The sequence below is a fragment of the Nematolebias whitei genome, chromosome 2 (genome assembly GCF_014905685.2).
Source record: "Nematolebias whitei isolate Nwh7 chromosome 2, NemWhi1, whole genome shotgun sequence".
In the NCBI taxonomy this organism is placed as follows: domain Eukaryota; kingdom Metazoa; phylum Chordata; class Actinopteri; order Cyprinodontiformes; family Rivulidae; genus Nematolebias; species Nematolebias whitei.
In genome coordinates, this window is record NC_056499.1 from 1353082 (window position 1) to 1372705 (window position 19624).

At 40.8% G+C, this 19624-nt stretch overlaps 1 protein-coding gene across 1 annotated transcript in view; it reads right to left on the reverse strand.

The window, feature by feature from the left end:
* The window catches only part of mybpc3 (myosin binding protein C3), a 112744-nt gene that overhangs the window by 6945 nt on the left and 86175 nt on the right, over positions 1-19624 (reverse strand). Inside the window, exons 23-27 of the mRNA XM_037692643.1 lie at positions 18595-18790; positions 18378-18517; positions 4645-4804; positions 4428-4564; positions 3837-4023 (exon numbers count right to left, since the gene is read on the reverse strand). Coding sequence (XP_037548571.1) covers positions 3837-4023; positions 4428-4564; positions 4645-4804; positions 18378-18517; positions 18595-18790 — 820 coding nt within the window. The remainder of the gene's footprint in view (positions 1-3836; positions 4024-4427; positions 4565-4644; positions 4805-18377; positions 18518-18594; positions 18791-19624) is intronic.

Consider the following 19624-nt stretch of genomic DNA (forward strand, 5'->3'; position numbering starts at 1 on the left):
CAAGGTGATGTTTACAGATAAGGCTTCAAACTGGTTTGGAATTGTTTTGGAAGACACAAGACTTGAAACCAGGGTATCTCTAATGTAAATAATGACTCCACCCCCCCTTTTTTGACGATCACAGCGGTAGATGTTAAATCCATTGATTGCCACGTCATTATTCATTACAGATTTGTTGAGCCAGGATTCAGAAATAAAGATAACATCAGCCCCAGAAGAACTGACCAGGATTTTCACAGCATCAAGTTTTTTCAGAAGGCTACGAGCATTTACATGTAGAAAATGAAGCCCAGAGGCATTTTTAAAGTCAATTGGTGTGCTGTAATTAACCAACAGGAGGCCAACAAGTTAAACCAGTTCTTCAACAGGTTTGACATTGTAAACATTGCCCACCCCTGAACCACTGCACGTCCCTCACCCACACCTCCAACTGCTCACACTGCACGCACTGCTCTCAGATAAACTCTCAGAAATCGGTTTCTCAGAACACACCATTGGTTGGTTCTCTAACTACCTTTCAGACCGGAGGCAATGTGTTCAACATAATGGTACTTCCTCCAGTTATTTAACAGTCAACAATGGTGTACCACAAGACTCAGTCTTAGGACCCACCCTCTTTACAATCTACATACATAATGTAGGTAAAAACATCCCTAATGCATCCATACATTTCTATGCTGACGACACAGTTGTTTATTGTTGAGCTAAAACTGTTGCTAAGGCTTTCCAGCTTTTGAAATCTGCATTCAACATCATCCAGACTGATTTGTTCCGCCTCAAACTTGTCCTAAATGCCGACAAAACCAAAGGGATGCTTTTTTCAAATAGGAAGTTGGTCCCAGCAGTTCTTCCTCCGATTTTATCCTCAAATGGTGTCTCTTTTGAGTTTGTTGATTCTTATAAATATCTGAGTATCTTGATCGACTCACATCTCTCTTTTAAGCTCCATGTGGAAAACTTGGTAAAGAAACTTAAAGTTAAACTGGGTTTCTTTTTCAGAAACAAATCCTGTCTAACCCTGAATGTTAGGAAACACCTTGTATCTGTGACTTTCCTTCCCTCCATTGATTATGGTGATATTATTTACATGAACGCTCCTACAAGAACCCTGCAGATGTTGGATGCTGCAGATGTTGGATGCTGTCTAACATGGTGCACTAAGATTCATAACTGGCTGTGATTATTGTACCCACCACTGCACCCAGTATTCACTGGTTAACTGGTCACCATTAACTCCACACAGACTCTCTCACTGGTACATTTTCATCTTTAAATCACTTCTTGGTCTGCTGCCTTCATACATCTCCTCCTACATGTCTCTGCGTGAGTGCAGCTACAGCGTGCGCTCTCAGGAAATTATTACCTGCAGTGTTCCCTCAATGAGGACTGAACTAGACAAAAGGACCTTCTCCTACTCCGCTCCTGTTTCATGGAATATCTTACAAAAAGATTTGAAGCTCTTGACCTTGACCTCTCTAAGTGGCTTCAAACATCTGTTGGACTCCTGGCAGGGTCCAATGCAGACATGTTCCTGTTTTTAGTTTTCTACATTCACCTTAGAATCTAGCTGTTTTTTTTTGTTTGTTACCTTTTTCTTTTAGCCATCCTATTTGTAAAAAATAAATAAAATAAAAAATAAAAAAATAAACCTGCAGTATGACTTTTTATAATTGTTTATTGTTGTTGCTGTTGTCCATTGTTGTCATCTTTCTTTGTTGAAATCAGGTCTCTCTTGTAAATGAGTCCTCGAGGCTCAATGGGATTTACCTGTCTAAATAAAGGTTGAATGAAAAAAAAACTGCTCAACCCTCACCCATACCTCCAACACCTTCCAGGGGGTCACCACATTTCCTAGTAAGCCCTACCCCTCCTTATCATGAACATAATGGACCCCAACTGCAACCCCCTTCACCTAACACCCCTTCCCCTGCACCATCATTGTCTTCCCATAACAAATCATAGCCTCCAATCGCCATCAGCAAGGAGGCTGTGAGGATGGAGCTCAGCCGTCTACGTCCAGGCAAGTCTTCAGGTCCAGATGGATCAAGCCCCAAACTCCTGAAAGGATGTGCGGCTCAGCTGTGTGATGTTTTTCAGCACATTTTTCACCTGAGCCTGAGCATGAGGTCCCTGCTCTGTGGAAAACAACATACCTGTTCCCCGGTGCCGAAAAATAACCACCCAGACTCTCACAGTAGGGCAGCACGGTGGCGCAACTGGTAGAGCTGCTGCCTCTCAGCGAACAGGTCCCTGGTTCAAACCCCAGTCCAGGGGCCTTCTGGGTGGAGTTTGCATGTTCTCTCCGTGCATGCGTGGGTTTTCTCCGGGTACTCCAGTTTCCTCCCACAGACCAAAAACATGCATGTTAGGCTGATTGGTAACTCTAAATTGTCCCTAGGTGTGAGTGAGAGAGTGAATGGTTGTTTGTCTCGTTTGTCTCTATGTGGCCCTGTGATGGACTTGCGACCTGTCCAGGGTGTCCCCCGCCCCTCGCACAGTGATTGCTGGACATGGGCACCAGCGACCCCCGTGACCCAAAATGGAATAAACGGGTAAAGATAATGGATGGATGGATGGACTCTCAGAATAACTACAGACCTGTAGCCTGACATCACGTGCCATGAAGTCGCTGGGGAGGCTGGTCCTGAAGCATGTTAGATCAGTGGTGGAACCATACTTGGACCTCCGTGGGTCCTCCCCCAGAAAATTTGGAACAAAAGAGATGTCTTTTCCTGCATTTTGGTGTATTTTAATGTATTAATAAACATTTATGTTTGCCTACATTTGTAAACATTTGATTAAATTGATTAAAACCAGGTCTCTCTTGTAAACGAGTCCTCGATGAGACTAACCTGTATACATAAAGGTTGAATTGAAATTGGGCAGGAGCGTGTGCACGAGCTGGTGTGCATACTGCGGCTGGAACATCCACTCCACAAACTGGGCAACGTCTCCTCTTGTTGTATTTTAAAAAAATAATCTAACTAAAAATGCGCAATGATTTTGGACTTTTAGGGGTGGAAATTTGAGTTGCCGGATCTGAGCAAACAGTTGCTAGAACACAGCCGGTCAGAATGAAGGAGTTCCCGGATCTTGTTTCGGCAGGATCCGGCACAAATTAAGCTCTGGTCCTTCCTCCCTGTGGCTATCAAACTTTTCAACTCCTCCCCCTTTCTACACAGAGGGCAATACAGTTATTTACCTGCACCACAATAAATGCAGTAAACACTTTAAAGTTTCTGTCTGCACCTGACCTGTTTTAGAACTTAATTGTTGGTATTTTTATATTCTCCATTATTTTTTATATTCTTTGTTGTTTTTTTATATTCTTTGTTATTTTTATATCTTGTGTATGTTCCTTTGTACTGAAATTCTGGCACAACAATTTCCTGCGGGATCAGTAAAGTTTTATCTTATCTTATTCTTCGTCCACTCCACTGGCCACCTCTACCATTAGAGAAAACTACTTTTAGACATTATGATAACTAGAAAGCATAGTTTCTTCAAATGGTTGTGGAGGCCAGTTTACATTTACATATGATGGTGGCCATCTTGAATTTTGACACAGCCACCCATTTTTTGACATCGCGTTATCATCATGTTGCTTTATCAGCATGTTGCTTAAAATTCAAGTCTTCCTGCTCACAGGATGGGCGGGCAGCGGAGGAAGGTTATTTCCAATTCCCCGCTTCACTCCGCAACATGGTACAAAAAAAAAATAAAGAAAAAAAGAAAAAGTATATATATATATATATATATATATATATATATAAATATATATATTCATCATATAAAGGAGTTACGATGATCTTCGTACCAACCAGTGAGATACTTACAGCGAACCTCCAGTTTACACTCCACTGTATCCTCCCCCTGGTCGTTGACAGCTTTGCACATGTACACCCCCCCATCGAATGGACAGGGCTTACGGATCTCCAGCGTCAGAACCCCCTGCTTACTGAGCATCCGGTACTTTGCTTCATTTGAGATGTCCATTTTGTTTTTGTACCAGGTCACTTTGGGCTAAAAAAAACAAACAAAAAAAAAGTTTCTCGTCATATTTTAATACTTGTGTCTAAATATCCTGATGCATGCTCAATAATCCAGGAAGAAAAATCTAAAAAAGTGAAGTCTGGTCCTCTGGACATTCAAAAAACAAAACAAAGCAAAACAAACAATAAAAGTAGAAACATTTCATCTTTCATCCGAAAGACTTCCTCAGTCTGAGGTGCTTGTGTCTAAATTGACCTCTTTGGATGTTTCCAGGATACAATCAAAAGTTTATCTTTCTCCAGCAAGACTTTGGACTCTGCAAGAGTCAGGAGTTGGAGCCTTACATTTCCTCCATGACTCTAAAAGTTGTGTATCAGCTACCTTCCAACTGAAGCAGAGGTGCAGCTCTTGGGATTGAGTTTGAATGTTAGTACCTTTGGTATTCCTCGCACCGCACAGCTGAGGGTGGTGTTGTATCCGGCTATGATGGATCGATCCACCAAAGGATGTGTGAACTTTGGAGCTTCAGAGAAGTTGTGCTTCTTATAGGTGGGTGACTTGTAGGTGATGCCTAAAGAACAGTCATTTGTGGCGTTTTTGTTTTCTTCTATTGTACTTTTTGTTGTTGTATTTTTATACTTTACAAGTTACCTGTTTTCTGGATGAACACGCTGTCCTTTGTGGTGCAGGGTTCTGGACTGAACCCCACCAGGTTGATGGAATAAACTCGGAAGATGTACTCGTTGCCCATGATGAGGTCAGACACAACACAGTGAGTTCGCCTGCAGTTATCGTGGACCGTGTACCACTCCTTCAATCAGTTGGAGAGAACAGGTCAGTGATGTTTCTTAAACTGTGCACACATTTTCTAACGTAAAGCTCTCCTAATTCTTTTATATTTAGCTCACAGGTAGCCGAGCTTTCTTGTGTTCTTTTGAAATAGATTTAATTTAAAAAATAATTTTTTCAGTTTTCAATCAGTTTTTCTTTATTTTTGTCATTTTGTATTTTGCCCAGTATTTGTATTTGTCAAGAACTGCAGACTTTGCTGAGTGCGCTTGGTTATTTTCTGCACACAGTTTTTAATGCACAACTTTAAATGTAGTTTCTTGCTGAGCTGTGATGATTGGAGAATAGTTGACTCAAACTTAAGTCAATACTGCAAGAAAAAATGCTAATTTTTCATCGCAGTCTCACTGAATTGGGGGTTTACGTATAAGCACATTTTGAGTAGCCAATCCTGGATTGATTTTTTTATGCAGACGGTGCTCAAAACTGTATTAAAGATGTGGGTGAAGACTGTTTTAAGAGAAGTGACGACGGCAAACCTTTAAGTCAATTCAAGGTTCTTTGTTGTCATTCGCACCATATGTGGTACATGAGGTGGAACAAAATTGTGTACACAAGGTCCCAATTACATCCAACAATAGTAAAAATATAAAGTGTAAAAAAAACCCCCCAGTAAATAAGGATCTGAGATATAAACTAAGATATACACTAAACAAACGCCCAACGGTACACTAAAAGATCTAAGATATATGCCAATCACAATAGTACAAAACAATACACCGAACAACAGCAGCACGATTCTCGTAGGTTCTGTTCAGCTATAATTTACACGCTTAACGTGAGCAGAGTCGGGCTCGGAGCCGACCCTAAAATTAACATAAACTGGGATTTATTCAAAGCATGCACCAAAATTACAGACACAAGGTGCCAAACGTGAAAAAGAAATAAATCTACAGCAGCATGGTCCTATTGGCAGAGTGGTTCTGATGACAGTGTAGTGAGTCACGTAGGTACGTGTCACTTGTTGTATGACAAATATATGTGGTATATATTTATGCATACTTTTCACGAGTTCTTCATTTTTCTGACTGTGTAATGCCGTGCATTGAATTTAAAGGAATGCGAACGAGAGACGTTATTATCTTTGACCCATCAGATGAATGGAGTCATTTATTTTCAGAATCAAAGTTTAACATCAAACATTTACATTAATTTGGCAAAATATGAAAATAATAACAGACCGTTTCACAAATAATGAACTTCAAATCACTCGGCGGTGATTTGAGGACTTTGCTTCAGATATTTCTAAAAATATCTGTACTGATTTATGAGAGAGAGGTGAGTTTAAGAGGAAATTGAGATTTATCTTACAGAGGAATATGTGAGGGAATTTAATCTGTTTGACCAGAAATTGCACGCTCCCATCAGGTATCTCAGCTTGTCCCAGGTACACTTTAGTCGAAGAAGAAACCGTTACCTTGTTGACGATAGATCACCTCAGTAAGAACCTTCAGACTGATATCAGCGTCTCCGTTGAGAACAGCTAAAATCCTTGGAGAGTCGTGCGTGGTTAGCTCAAAACAGAATTATAATCCCAAACGTCTCTGGATTCTCGGCAACTCTGACTCTTCATTGTCAGCAGCTCTCAGACTCTTTCAGATCTTCTCTTCACCATTCCAACTCTCTCTATAACTCTAGTTCTCTGAATTCCCATGAATTCTCTTCAGAACTCCTTGAGAACTAACTGCACTCCATGGAATCTACTGCACTCTGCTCGAACCGGGAAGTTGTCACATTTTAAATGAGTTTACTTCCGAGTTTACTTCAGAGCTTTCTGATTCGTGGATGGACCAGAAAGAGGAGTGGACATAAACTGAGGTTCTCTTAGCAACATGGTCCAGTTAGAAGCATGATACTGTTAGCAGTGTGATTCGGTTAGCTGCATGGTCTTGTAAGCAGCGTTAGCAGGTCTTGTTAGCAGGCCCTCTAAGTCACTTGATGATAACGACAATAACTTTATGTCTTAAGAGAAGAGTATGGGAAGCCGATTTCAAATGTTTTGAGATAACACAGCAACAGTCACACCTAAGCGAGATACAACCTTAAAAATTATCTTCATCCATCCATCATCTTCCGCTTATTCTGAAATCGGGTTGCGGGGACAGCATCTAGAGCAGGGAGGCCCAGACATCTCTTTCCACAGCCTCTTTCAGCTGTTCTGGGAGGAGTCCAAAGCGTTCCCAGGTCAACTGAGAGACATAGTCTCTCCAGCATGTCCTCGGTCTTCCCTGCGGTCTCATCCCAGTGCCTGAATCACCTCCCTAGGGAGTTGTCCTGGGAGCATCCTTACCAGATGCCTGAAGCACCTCAACTGTCTCCTCTGGATGTGGAGGAGCAGCGGTTCTACTCTGAGTCTCTCCTGATAATTGAACTTCTCCCCCTGTCTCTAAGGGAGAGTCCAGCTACCCTGCAGAGGAAACTCATTTCTACCTCCTGTATCCACGATCTCATTCTTTCAGTCTCTACAAGAGTTCATGACCAGAGGTGAGGTGAGGAACGTAGACCAACCGGTAAACAGAGAGCTTTGTCTTACAGCTCAGCTCTCTCTTCACCACAACGGACCAGTACAGAGTCCACAATACTGCAGACGCTGCACCGATCTGTCTGTTAATCTCACGCTCCATTCTTCCCTCACTCCTGAACAAAACCCTGAGATACTTGAACTCCTGCACTTGAGACAGAACCTCACCCTTGACCTGGAAAGAACAATCCATCCTTTAAATTTTTCTTTTTTTTTCAATTATTATTATCTTTTGATGCCTAAAAATGTTAAGTCTGGTCCTCTGGACATTCAAAAAAACAAAACAAAACAAAACAAAAAAAATGTAGAAACGTTTCGTCTCTCATCCGAAAGACTTCCTCAGTCTGAGGTGCTGTATTCAGCTCAGTCTCTTAAATAGCACCTTCTCAGAGTGGATCAACCAGTTTGCTGCTGACAACCAGAACCAGCTGATCACATGCTCAAGAAGGACCATCAGCCTAACAATGGATCATTAGCACCTGATGGCTGTTTACTGTTCACAGAGGGCTGAGTGATACTAGCAATCACAGCATTGTAAGAGGGGGACAGTTGAACCCGGAGGCTCCACCCCTGTTTAATGATGGATGGTTTCTTTTCACAAAGATGGCCTTTTTTGAATGTCCAGAGGACCAGATTTAACTTTGTTTTTAGATATTTCTACCTGGATTATTGAGCATGCCTCAGGATATCTTTTGATGCATTTTTTTCTTGACAGGACTTAAAAGGTGCATCATCAAGTTTTCACCTATTAACTCTTTGGAAATCACCTCATTTGTGCTAAAATACTAATTCCTGTTTGTCAAACCATTGTGTTTAAGTATTTTAATAGATACAGCTAAGGAAATGGGGGTGGGGCGGTGTAATTTGGACAGGCCACTTGGAATAAATTGCCTTAATATCAAATTTAAAGTTGATTCTTGGTTGTTGTGTGTTGAGTTTAAGAAACTTTTTATTCCTAAATGATTCATACCAATCAGTGACCGACAGTGTTTTGACGTCACGTTTTACGGCCAGCATGGTATGCTTGGAACCAGAACAAAGTGGATACTGAAAAAGAGGCTGGTTCCATGAATAATTGCTAGTGGAAAAGCCTTGGAACTGTGCCGAACAGGCGCTAATGGAAAAGGCCCATAAAATAACCACTCTGCCAGTGGGACCATGCTGCTATAGATTTTATTTGTTTTTCACTTTTGGTGCCTTGTTACTGTATTTTTGTTGCATGCTTTAGTATTTGTTGTTGCTGTTTTTTGGTGAGTCGAGACGGTTCTTCTCGCCTTGAGCATTTCATTGCATTGTTGTTGTGTTGATTTTGCAAATGATAAATAAACCAAACCTAACCCGACCTATCACGTCTAGACTGGACTATAGCAATGGTTTATTATCTGGGTGTCCAAATACTTCTTTAAAACGTCTTCAGTTGATCCAAAATGCTGCTGCCAGAGTCTTAACTGGAGTTACTGGGAGAGATCATCTCTCTCCAGTTTTAGCTTCTCTCCATTGGCTCCCTGTCAAATCCAGAATAGAATTCAAAATCTTACTTCTAACCTACAAAGCTCTCAACAACCTAGCTCCTTCTTATATTACAGATCTTATTGCTCCATATTTTCCCAAAAGAGCACTTCTCTCTCAAACTGCAGGTTTACTCGCGGTTCCTAGAGTTTCCAAAAGCAGAATGGGAGGAAGATCTTTCAGTTCTCAGGCTCTTCTCTTGTAGAACTAAATTCCAATTTATGTCCGTGAGGCTGACACATTGTCCAGTTTTAAGACTGGGCTTAAGACTTTCCTTTTAGATAAATCCTATAGTTAGGGTGGGCTTGTTATGCTCTTTAGACTTAGACTACTAGAGGACAAATTGACCTCATTTCCTTAAATGAATTGTTAAAATTGAATAGTTTTCATTTGATACTATTTCTTTCTTAACCTGATTCTTGACCTGCCATTGTAAATGGTAAATGGACTGTACTTATATAGCGCCTTTCTATCTTATTTCAAGATACTCAAAGTGCTTTACACTACAATCCGTGTCCTCATTTACCCATTCATACAGTGCTCTACTAGATCTATACAAAGCTAATTGAACAACTCATTCTAAAGAGACTAATCTGTGCTTTTAGGTCACATTCATACACTGATGGGACACACATCAGAGGCTATGAGGGGTTCAGTGTCTTGCCCAGGGACACTTCGGCATGTGACTGCTGGTGGATTCGAACTCCCAACTCTCGCATTGGAGGACGACTGCTCTAACCATTCAGCCACAGCCGCTCGTGTATCTGTTCCTACCAAACCCAGCCGGTCGAAGCAGATGGCCACTTGTCCTGAGCCTGGTTCTGCTAAAGATTTCTTCCTCATGAAGGTGTTTTTCCTTTCCACTGTCACCTTCATGCTTGCTCAAGATAAGAGTCTGTGATGGAGTTAAACTCAAAGCAGTCTGCTCCTCAGATAAATAATGTTAAGTTATTATTTTTATATATGAATGTTTCTGTTCACTGCCCTGAGACGACTTCTGTTGCGACTTGGCGCTACTGAATTGATTGAATTAAGGTGCAGCCCGGTGGCGCAACTGGTAGAACTGCTGCCTCTCATCAAGCAGGTTACCCTGGTTCAAATCCTGATCTATTGGGATTACCGAAACAGCTCTAAAACGGTTTAAATCATATCTATCTGATAGATTCCAGTTTGTAAATGCAAATAATAAATCTTCTTCATACACCAAAGTTAGTCATGGAGTTCCTCAGGGCTCAGTGCTTGGGCCAATACTCTTTACTTTATATATGCTTCCATTAGGTAAAGTTATTAAACAGCATGGGATAAATGTTCATTGTTATGCTGATGATACACAGTTATATTTGTTCATGAAACCCAATGAATCCAATCAGCTACTTAGACTACAAGCATGTCTTAAAGACATAAAAACCTGGATGACCCTTAATTTTCTCCTGTTGAACACAGACAAGACTGAGGTTTTGGTTTTTGGACCTGAGCACCTTAGGAATTAATTTTTCAGTCTTTCTCCCTCCTTAGATGCATTAATCTGTCCTCCAGCTCTAATGTTAAAAATCTTGGTGTTATTTTTGATCAGGACATGTCTTTTATCCCCCACATTAAAAACGTTACTAGAACCTCCTTCTTCCACCTGCGTAATATCACTAACATTAGAAACATGTGATCTAAAGATGATGCAGAAAAACTGGTCCATGCATTTGTCACGTCTAGACTGGACTATTGCAATGGTTTATTATCTGGGTGTCCAAATACTTCTTTAAAACGTCTTCAGTTGATCCAAAATGCTGCTGCCAGAGTCTTAACTGGAGTTAGTGGGCGAGATCATATCTCTCCAGTTTTAGCTTCTCTCCATTGGCTCCCTGTCAAGTCTAGAATATAATTCAAAATCTTACTTCTAACCTACACAGCTGTCAACAACCTGGCTCCATCTTATATTACAGATCTTATTGTTCCATATTTTCCTAACAGAGCACTTCACTTTCAGGCTGCAGGTTTACTTGTGGTTCCTAGAATTTACAAAAACAGAATGGGAGGCAGATCTTTCAGTTATCAGGCTCCTCTCTTGTGGAACCAACTTCCAGTTTCTGTCCATGAGGCTGACACATTATCCAGTTTTAAGACTGGGCTTAAGACTTTCCTTTTTGATAAATACTATAGTTAGGGTCGGCTTGGGTTTCCTGAGCTGTCCCTTAGTTATGCTGCTATAAGCTTAGACTGCTCTAGGATAAACTGACCACACATTTCCACTCTACTGCTGTCTTTACTTACTCTGCTGAACCTGTTTGCCCAAGCAGCGAAGAGCTGTGAAGGCCTATTGTAATCGCTCTGTTCAGGCCCGAGCTGCATTTTTTTCTGTCAAATGAATTGGCATTTTGGAGGCCTTAACTTGTCCCAAAAGTCACCAAATTTGGCAGACGCATCAGGACTGGTGAAAAATTACATATTTTAAGGGCGTGGCAAAAATTGCAACAGAAACAGCTCAAGAGCACCTCCTAGAAATTTTCTAAATACCCTCCGCATTAACCTTAGTTTGTCATAGAAACATGAAATTTGGTACACTTGTCCAAATACCCAAGATGCACAGAAAACCCTCTGGCACCAACATTGTATGATAAACAAGAAGGTGGCCATTTTGGAATGCCGGCCCAATTTTCACACCTTTTTGGCGGTTTACAACTTCCGCATTTGAACGAACTCCTCCTAGGGATTTTACTCAATCGGTTTCAAACCTGGCCATTTTGGTCAAAAGGCATAGGGGATGCAAAGTTATCAAAACGGTTTGTTTCAGAGCATGCTGAAGGGGTGGGGCCAGACCTCAAAGTTTGCCATTTCACCATAGATGAGGGTAGGAGCATAGATCAACCGGTAAATTGAGAGCTTCACCTTTTGACTCAGCTCTCTCTTCACCACAACAGACCGGTACAGCGCCCGCTTCACTGTCGATGCCGCACTTATCCACCTATCAATCTCCTGCTCCATTTTTCCCTCATTCGTGAACAAGACCCCAAGATAGTTAAACTTCTTTACTTGGGGAAGGACCTCCTCCCCGACCCAGAGCGGGCACTCTACCTTTTTCTGGCTCAAGACCATGGCCTAGGATTTGGAGGAACTGATCCTCATCTCGGCCGCGTCACACTCAGTTGCAAACCGCTCCAGCGAAAGCTGTAGATCACAACCTGATGAAGCCAATAAGACCACATCATCTGCAAAAACAGAGAAGCGATCCTTAGGCCACCAAAACGGATCCCCTCATCATATTGTTATGAACAGAATCAGTGACAAAGGGCAACCTTGGTGGAGTCCAACTCTCACCGGGAACAAGCCCAACTTACCAATGCAGACCCAGCTCTGACACCGGTCATATATAGACCTAACAGTCCGTATCAAAGGGCCTGATACTCCATACTCCTGGAGTACCCCCCACAGGGTTCCCCAAGGGATGCAGTCGAACACCTTCTCCAAGTCCACAAAGCACATGTAGACTGGTTGGGCAAACTCCCACGCACCATCTCGGACTCTGCTGAGGGTGTAGAGCTGGTCCAGTGTTCCACGACCAGGACAAAAACCGCACTGCTCCTCCTGAATTTGAGGTTCGACTATCCGACGGACCTGCCACTCAGAACCCCTGAATAGATCTTACCAGAGAGGCTTAAGAGCGACATCCCGAATTAAGGTCAGCAGCACACCATCTCCACTATAAACAGTGTTGTTGGTGTACTGCCCCCCCCCCCCCCCTCAAGACGCCAGATGGTGGATCAGAATTGTCTCAAAGCTCTCCAAACTCCTCCCATGCCCGAGTTTTGCCTCAGCGACCACCCAAGCTGCATGCTGCTTGGACAGCCGGTACCCATCAGCTTCTTCTGGGGTCCGACAGGCCATAAAGGCCCGATAAGACTCCTTCTTCAGCCTGACAGCATCTCTCACCGCTGGTGTCCACCACCGGGTTCGATGGTTACTGCCATGACAGGCACCGACAACCTTGCGGCCACGGCTCCGATAAGTCACTTCGACAAGAGGTATGGAACATGGCCCACTCGGACCATGTCCCCCACCTCCTTCAGAATGTGTTTAAAACTCTTCCAGAGGTGGGACTTAAGTTAAACTCACCACCAGGTAGTGATCAGTGGACAGCTCTGTCCCTCTCTTCACCCGAGTGTCCAAGACATGTGGCCACAGATCAGATGAGACAACAACAATGTCGATCACCGAACTGCGGCCTAGGGTGTCCTAGTGCCAAGAGCACATATGAACACCCTTATGCTTGAACATGGTGTTCGTTATGGACAATCCGTGTTGAACACCGAAGTCCATTAACAGAACACCACTTGGGTTCAGATCAGGGTAGCCGTTCCTCCCAACCACACCCCTCCAGGTCTCACTGTCATTGCCCACGTGAGCGTTGAAGTCACCCAGCAGAACAAGGGAGTCCCCAGGAGACATAATCTCCAGTACCCCCTCCAAGGACTCCTAAAAGGATGGGTAATCTGAACTGCTGTTTGGCACATAAGCACAAACAACAGTGAGAACCCGGCTCCCCACACATAGGCGGAGGGAGGTTACTCTCTCATTCACTGGGGTGAACCCCAACATACAGGCATCATGATGGGAGGCAACAATTATGCCCAATCCTGCTTGGCGCCTTTCACCAGGGGCAACTCCAGAGTGGAAGAGTGTCCAACCACTCTCAAGGAAACTGGTTCCAGAGCTAGAACTATGCATTGAGGTGAGTCTGACTATTTCAAGCTGGAACCTCTCAACCTCACACACCAGCTCAGGCTCCTTCCCCACCAGAGAGGTGACATTCCACATCCCAATAGCCAGCTTCTGTAGCTGAGGATCAGACTGCCAAGGTCCCTGTCCTTGGCCACTACCCATCCCACTTTTCACCTGACCCCTTTGGCCCCTCCCACAGGTGGTGAGCCCATGGGATTGGGGACACACGTCTCCTCTTAGGGCTGTGCCCGGCCGGGCTCCATGGGTAAAAGCCCGGCCACCAGGTGCTCACAATCGTGCCCCACCTCCAGGTCCGGCTCCAGAGTGGGGCCCCGGTGACCGGCGTCCGGGCGAGGGAACATTGTTTCCATTTATTTTTCTCATCATAAGGGGTCTTTGGGTTGCACTTTGTCTGATCCCTCAAATATGACCTGTTTGTCTTGGGTGACCCTATTAGGGGCATGAAGCCCCTGACAGCATAGCTCCTAGGATTTTTGGGACACTCAAACCCCTCCACCACGATAAGGTGGCAGCCAAGGGAGGAGCAGGAAGGACCAAATTAATGAATTTCACTGTTTGTTTGCACTAATTAAAACATATCATAATGCAGCTAAAACGACAGAAAAGCTCTGTTTCTTTCGAACATGAATGAAAGAAGATCTGAGCAGATTTAAAAAAAACCTTTACCCTCAGTGCTTTTATCTGTGACATGTAACAGGCAGCTTGTTCTTGGTAACGTGATCATCAGTACCTCAAAGTTCATTTCTTGTTACAAGTAAAATTAATCTGATCTAGTAATGACTCAGGTGAAACTCTAGCCCTCTGCCATGCTGGCTGAGCCAGCTCTGCATCACCGCACAGACGACCCAGTCTAGGTCAAGGCTGCAGGGACAAGATTAGGACATTCTTGTGCAGCAGTGCTCTTGGCAGGTCCAGGTGGAGGGTGATGGAGTCCTCACAAACTGCTCCACATTGCTTCACTGCCAAGAGACAGTAGACTGCACGTTCAGCTTCAGGTAGTTTATGAGTATCTATCATAAGTAGGACTAAAATAGCATTTATATATCCTCACATTCAATCAGCATAAACCAAAACTTACACTGAAAGTCATTTAATCAAGGTGAAATGTGATCACAACATGCAGAAATTGACATAACATTGTGAAAATAGGAGCTATATTTGTAACAGTCAACATTTTTTTTATCAAGCAAAATGAAGTTAAAGTGACAAACAGATATTTGAATGCTTGCTGGCTCCTGTTTTTTTTTCTTCATTTAAACATTTCTTAGGAGTGATAGTTTGGTTTTGCACTCTCTTGTTATTGTTCTTGTTCTTTATGCAGCTGTGGCTGAGTGGTTAGAGCAGCCGTGTGTGTAGTAGAGTGCTGTATGAATGTGTGTGTCTAGTAGGGTATGGTATGGTATGGTATAAAGTTTATTCATTTTAAAAAAGTACAAAACAATAACAATATAGAAAGATACAAAAGATTTAAAATGAAAGGCAGCAGAAAGAATAAAAAATCTTATTATATCTGCTCCTTTTTTCAAACAATTAGTTCAATCATAATAATTTTCAAGTAACAGAACAAAATGAATAACTCTTTCTAATTTTTCTAATTCTAATACAAAAAACACACTAAGCTACTTCATATATACTTTTTTAACAATCCAGCTTTGATCTTTTTCTTAAATGTGCACATTGACTTGGCATTTTTCACATCACTCTCTAGAACATTCCACAATCCAACTCCTTGGATTGAGGTAGACCTTCCCTTCAGACTAGTTCTGAATGTTGGTTTGACAAATATCTCTATCCCCTTAAGATTATAACAACTTTGTCTTTTAACTAAATTTCTTTGGATATTTAATGGTAATGTGTTATTTTGAGCCCTATACATAACTGATAAAATACTATAATCTACCAAATCATGGAACTTTAATAAGTTCAGTTGATAAAATAATGTGCTTGATGGGTGACTGTAATGCTTTCTGGTGATAATTCTTACAGCTCTTTTCTGTAAAATAAAAATAGGTTTTGTAAATGTTTTACACACTTTCCCCCAAACATCAATGCAATAGATTAAATGTGGAACAATGATTGTGTTATACAACATGTACAGAGCTTTATCATTTAATAATTCCCTGACTTTGTATAGTACTGCAATAGATATAGATATTTTTGTTCTTACAGAATTGATGTGATTTTTCCATGTTAGCTGTTCATCAATGATTACACCCAAAAATTTCATCTCATTAACTCTACAAATCTCAACACCCTCAATTTTAAATGGATCATCAACAGTTCTCTTTTTGTTACTAAATATCATGTATTTAGTTTTATCTAAATTTAATGATAATTTATTAAGTTTAAACCAAGTTTGTATTTTATCAAATTCTGTCTTCATCAATTCCAACATCTGTTTTACATCTTTACCCAAACAGAAAAATGTGGTGTCATCTGCAAAAAGGACACATTTGAGGAGTCCTGATACATTCACTAAGTCATTCACATATAAAATAAATAACTTTGGTCCAAGTACAGAGCCTTGAGGAACTCCACACGTGATACTGCACAGGTCAGATCTTACACCATTTATTTGTACAAACTGTTTCCTATCTTTTAAATAGCTAGATACCCAGTGTAATGCTGGTCCTCTTATACCATATTTATTTAATTTTCCAAGGAGAATAGTGTGGTCAATAGTATCGAATGCTTTTTTTAAATCAACAAAAATACTAACACAATACTGTTTTTGATCGACAGCAGTAGTTATTTGTTCTATTATTTCCATGAGAGCCAATGATGTAGAGTTTTTTGCTCTAAACCCAGACTGACTGCTACTTAGAATGTTTTGTTTAGTAATAAATTTATCTAATCTGGTCACAAACAGTTTTTCTAGAATTTTTGAGAACTGTGGTAATAAGGATATTGGTCTATAATTATTGAACACACATTTATCACCATTTTTAAAGAGAGGAACTACCTTAGCTACTTTCATATTGTCTGGAAATATTCCTTTTGAAAATGATAAATTACAAATATATGTAAACGGCTCGATAACATAACTCATTATGTCCTTTACAAACATCATATCCATGTCCACCCAGTCTTTTGATCTCTTATCTGTAAGATTTTTTACAACATTCATTATTTCTTCTTTGTCAGTTCCATTAAGAAAAATACTGTTGTCACAACTTATAACTGAATGGTTCACATTATTGTCTACTTTTGGTATTTTAGCTGCAAGGCTTGATCCAACGTTCACAAAATGATGATTAAATCCATTTACAATTTCATTTTCATCATGGATTTCATCGTCATCCTTCAAAAAATATTGTGAAATACCTGTTTTTGCTTTATGACTTTTCAGAACACTATTTATTACTCGCCATGTAGCTTTCATATCACTATTACTTTTATTTAATAAATCACTATAATATTCCTTCTTGTGTTTCCTTATAATCGCTACTAATTTATTTTTACACTTCTTATATTTCTCTTCAGCCTCTTGTGTTTTCAATTTCAAGAAACATGTATACAAATAATTATTTTTTTTTACAAGCATTTCTCAACCCGTTCGTCATCCATGGTTGGTCAACAACATTTCTCTTTGTACAATTATTTTGCACACAATTCTATTCATACAGAGCTCCTAAAATATTCATAAACTCATCATATGATCTCGTAGAGCACTGTATGAATGTGTGTGTATTAGAGCGCTGAATGAATGTGTGTCTAGTAGAGTGCTGTTTCAATGTGTGTAGTAGAATTTTGTATGAATGTGTGTGTCTAGTAGAGTGCTATATGAATGTGTGTAGTAGAGTGCTGTATGAATGTGTGTGTAGTAGAGTGCTGTTTCAGTGTGTGTAGTAGAGTTTTGTATGAATGTGTGTGTCTAGTAGAGTGCTATATGAATGTGTGTATTAGAGCGCTGTATGAATGTGTGTGTAGTAGAGTGCTGTTTGAATATGTGTGGTAAAGTGCTTTATGAATGTGTGTAGTGGAGTGATGTATGAATGTGTGTTGTACAGTGCTGTATGAATGTGTGTAGTAGAGTGCTGTATGAATGTGTGTGTAATAGAGTGCTCTATGAATGTGTGTTAGAGCGTTGTATGTGTGTGTAGTAGAGTGTTGTATAAATGTGTGTGTAGTAGAGTACTGTATAAATATGTGTGTAGTAGAGTACTGTATAAATGTGCGTAGTAGAGTGCTGTTTAAATGTGTGTGTAGTAGAGTGCTGTATGAATGTGTGTGTGGTAGAGTGTTGTATAAATGTGTGTGTGGTAGAGTGTTGTATAAATGTGTTTGTAGTAGAGTGTTGTGTAAATGTGTGTCTAGTAGAGTACTGTATAAATGTGTGTGCTGTATAAGTCCAGTACATTTATCATTTATTGCTTCCATTTAATTGCTCTTAGAACTTCATGCTGGGCTCAACTTTTACTGTCCTAACTAAAGTAAATCAACTACATGTGTTTTCTTTAGTTTTATGTTTAGAGTCTGATTTCATCTTTATTTCTTCATATTGACTTTTAAAACATAATTTTGTTAAAATGCCCCTATAAAAAAACAACATATGACCCACAGGCCCTACGCAATACATAAAAACGGAATTACTTACAAAATAAAATAAATAAATAAATACAAGAATGAATTGTGGTCCGGTTGAGATATGAAAATAATCTATGGATTCCTTTATACATTTGCTGCAAATATACTGTAGTTTTTGTATTATTTTCTATTTCAGTCAACACAATAAACTTTACTTGCAGGATTAGTTGTCGAGCTAAAGTCTCACCATGGTCTTCTTGTCAGCTTTCTGAACAGTGTAACCATTTATCTCACAGTTGCCATCGTCCTTTGGCGGTTTCCAATCAAGTGCCACATTAAAACCCCAACTATCCACAAACTTCAGGGCCTCCGGTGGTCCTGGGAGATCTACAGATAGAAGGTCACATTAACAGTTCACTCAGAGAGCTTTCCCTCCTGTTTGGAGCGGCGTGTAAAGTACTCACCTACGACCTGAAGCAAAACTTTAGCCGTATCTTCCACGTTCTCGATCTGCACCTGCAGATCGTACTGTCCTGAATGTTTTCTGTCCGTCTTTCGGATGAAGAGAATCGAGTCTACTTCACTGTTCCTGACGCTCACAAATGAGGAGTCCAGAGGTTTTCCATCTTTGCTCCAAATCACTTTTGGCCTGGGCTTACCCTGCACCCCAGAGTGAGACGGACTTTAAAACGTGCAAAATTTTAAAGAATATTGAACAAAAACTCATTTAAAACATCCATTTGATCAATAATTTTGGTATTAAGTTATACTATTGTGGAGAAAAATATATATTTTTTGTCAATATAAAGTTTTAATTAAAAAAGAGGCTTTAAATTCAATTCAGTTTATTTTTAAACCGTCAAGTCTCAACAGAAGTCGTCTCAGGGACTGAACAGAAACATTCAAATATAAAATAATAATTGAACATTATTTATCTGAGGAGCAGCTTTGAGTTTAACTCCATCACTGAACTCTCATCTTGAACAAGCATGAAGGCGACAGTGGAAAGAAAAACTCCCTCATGAGGAAGAAACCTTTAGCAGAACCAGGATCAGGACAAGAGGACCATCTGCTTCGACCGGCTGGGTTTGGTAGGAACAGATACACAATGGCAGGTCAAGAATCATATGTTAAGATAGAAATAGTATCAAATTAAAACTATTTAATTTTAACAATTCATTTAAGGAAATGAGGTAAATTTGTCCTCTAGCAGTCTAAGTCTATAGCAGCATAACAAGCCGACCCTAACTATAGGATTTATGAAAAAGGAAAGTCTTCAAACTGGACAATGTGTCAGCCTCATGGACAGAAACTGAAGTTGGTTCCACAAGAGAGGAGCCTGAGAACTGGAAGATCTTCCTCCCATTCTGCTGCTGGAAACTCTAGGAACCACAAGTAAACCTGCAGTCTGAGAGTGAAGTGCTCTGTTAGTAAAATATGGAACAACAAGATCTGTAATATAAGATGGAGCTAGGTTGTTGAGAGCTTTGTAGG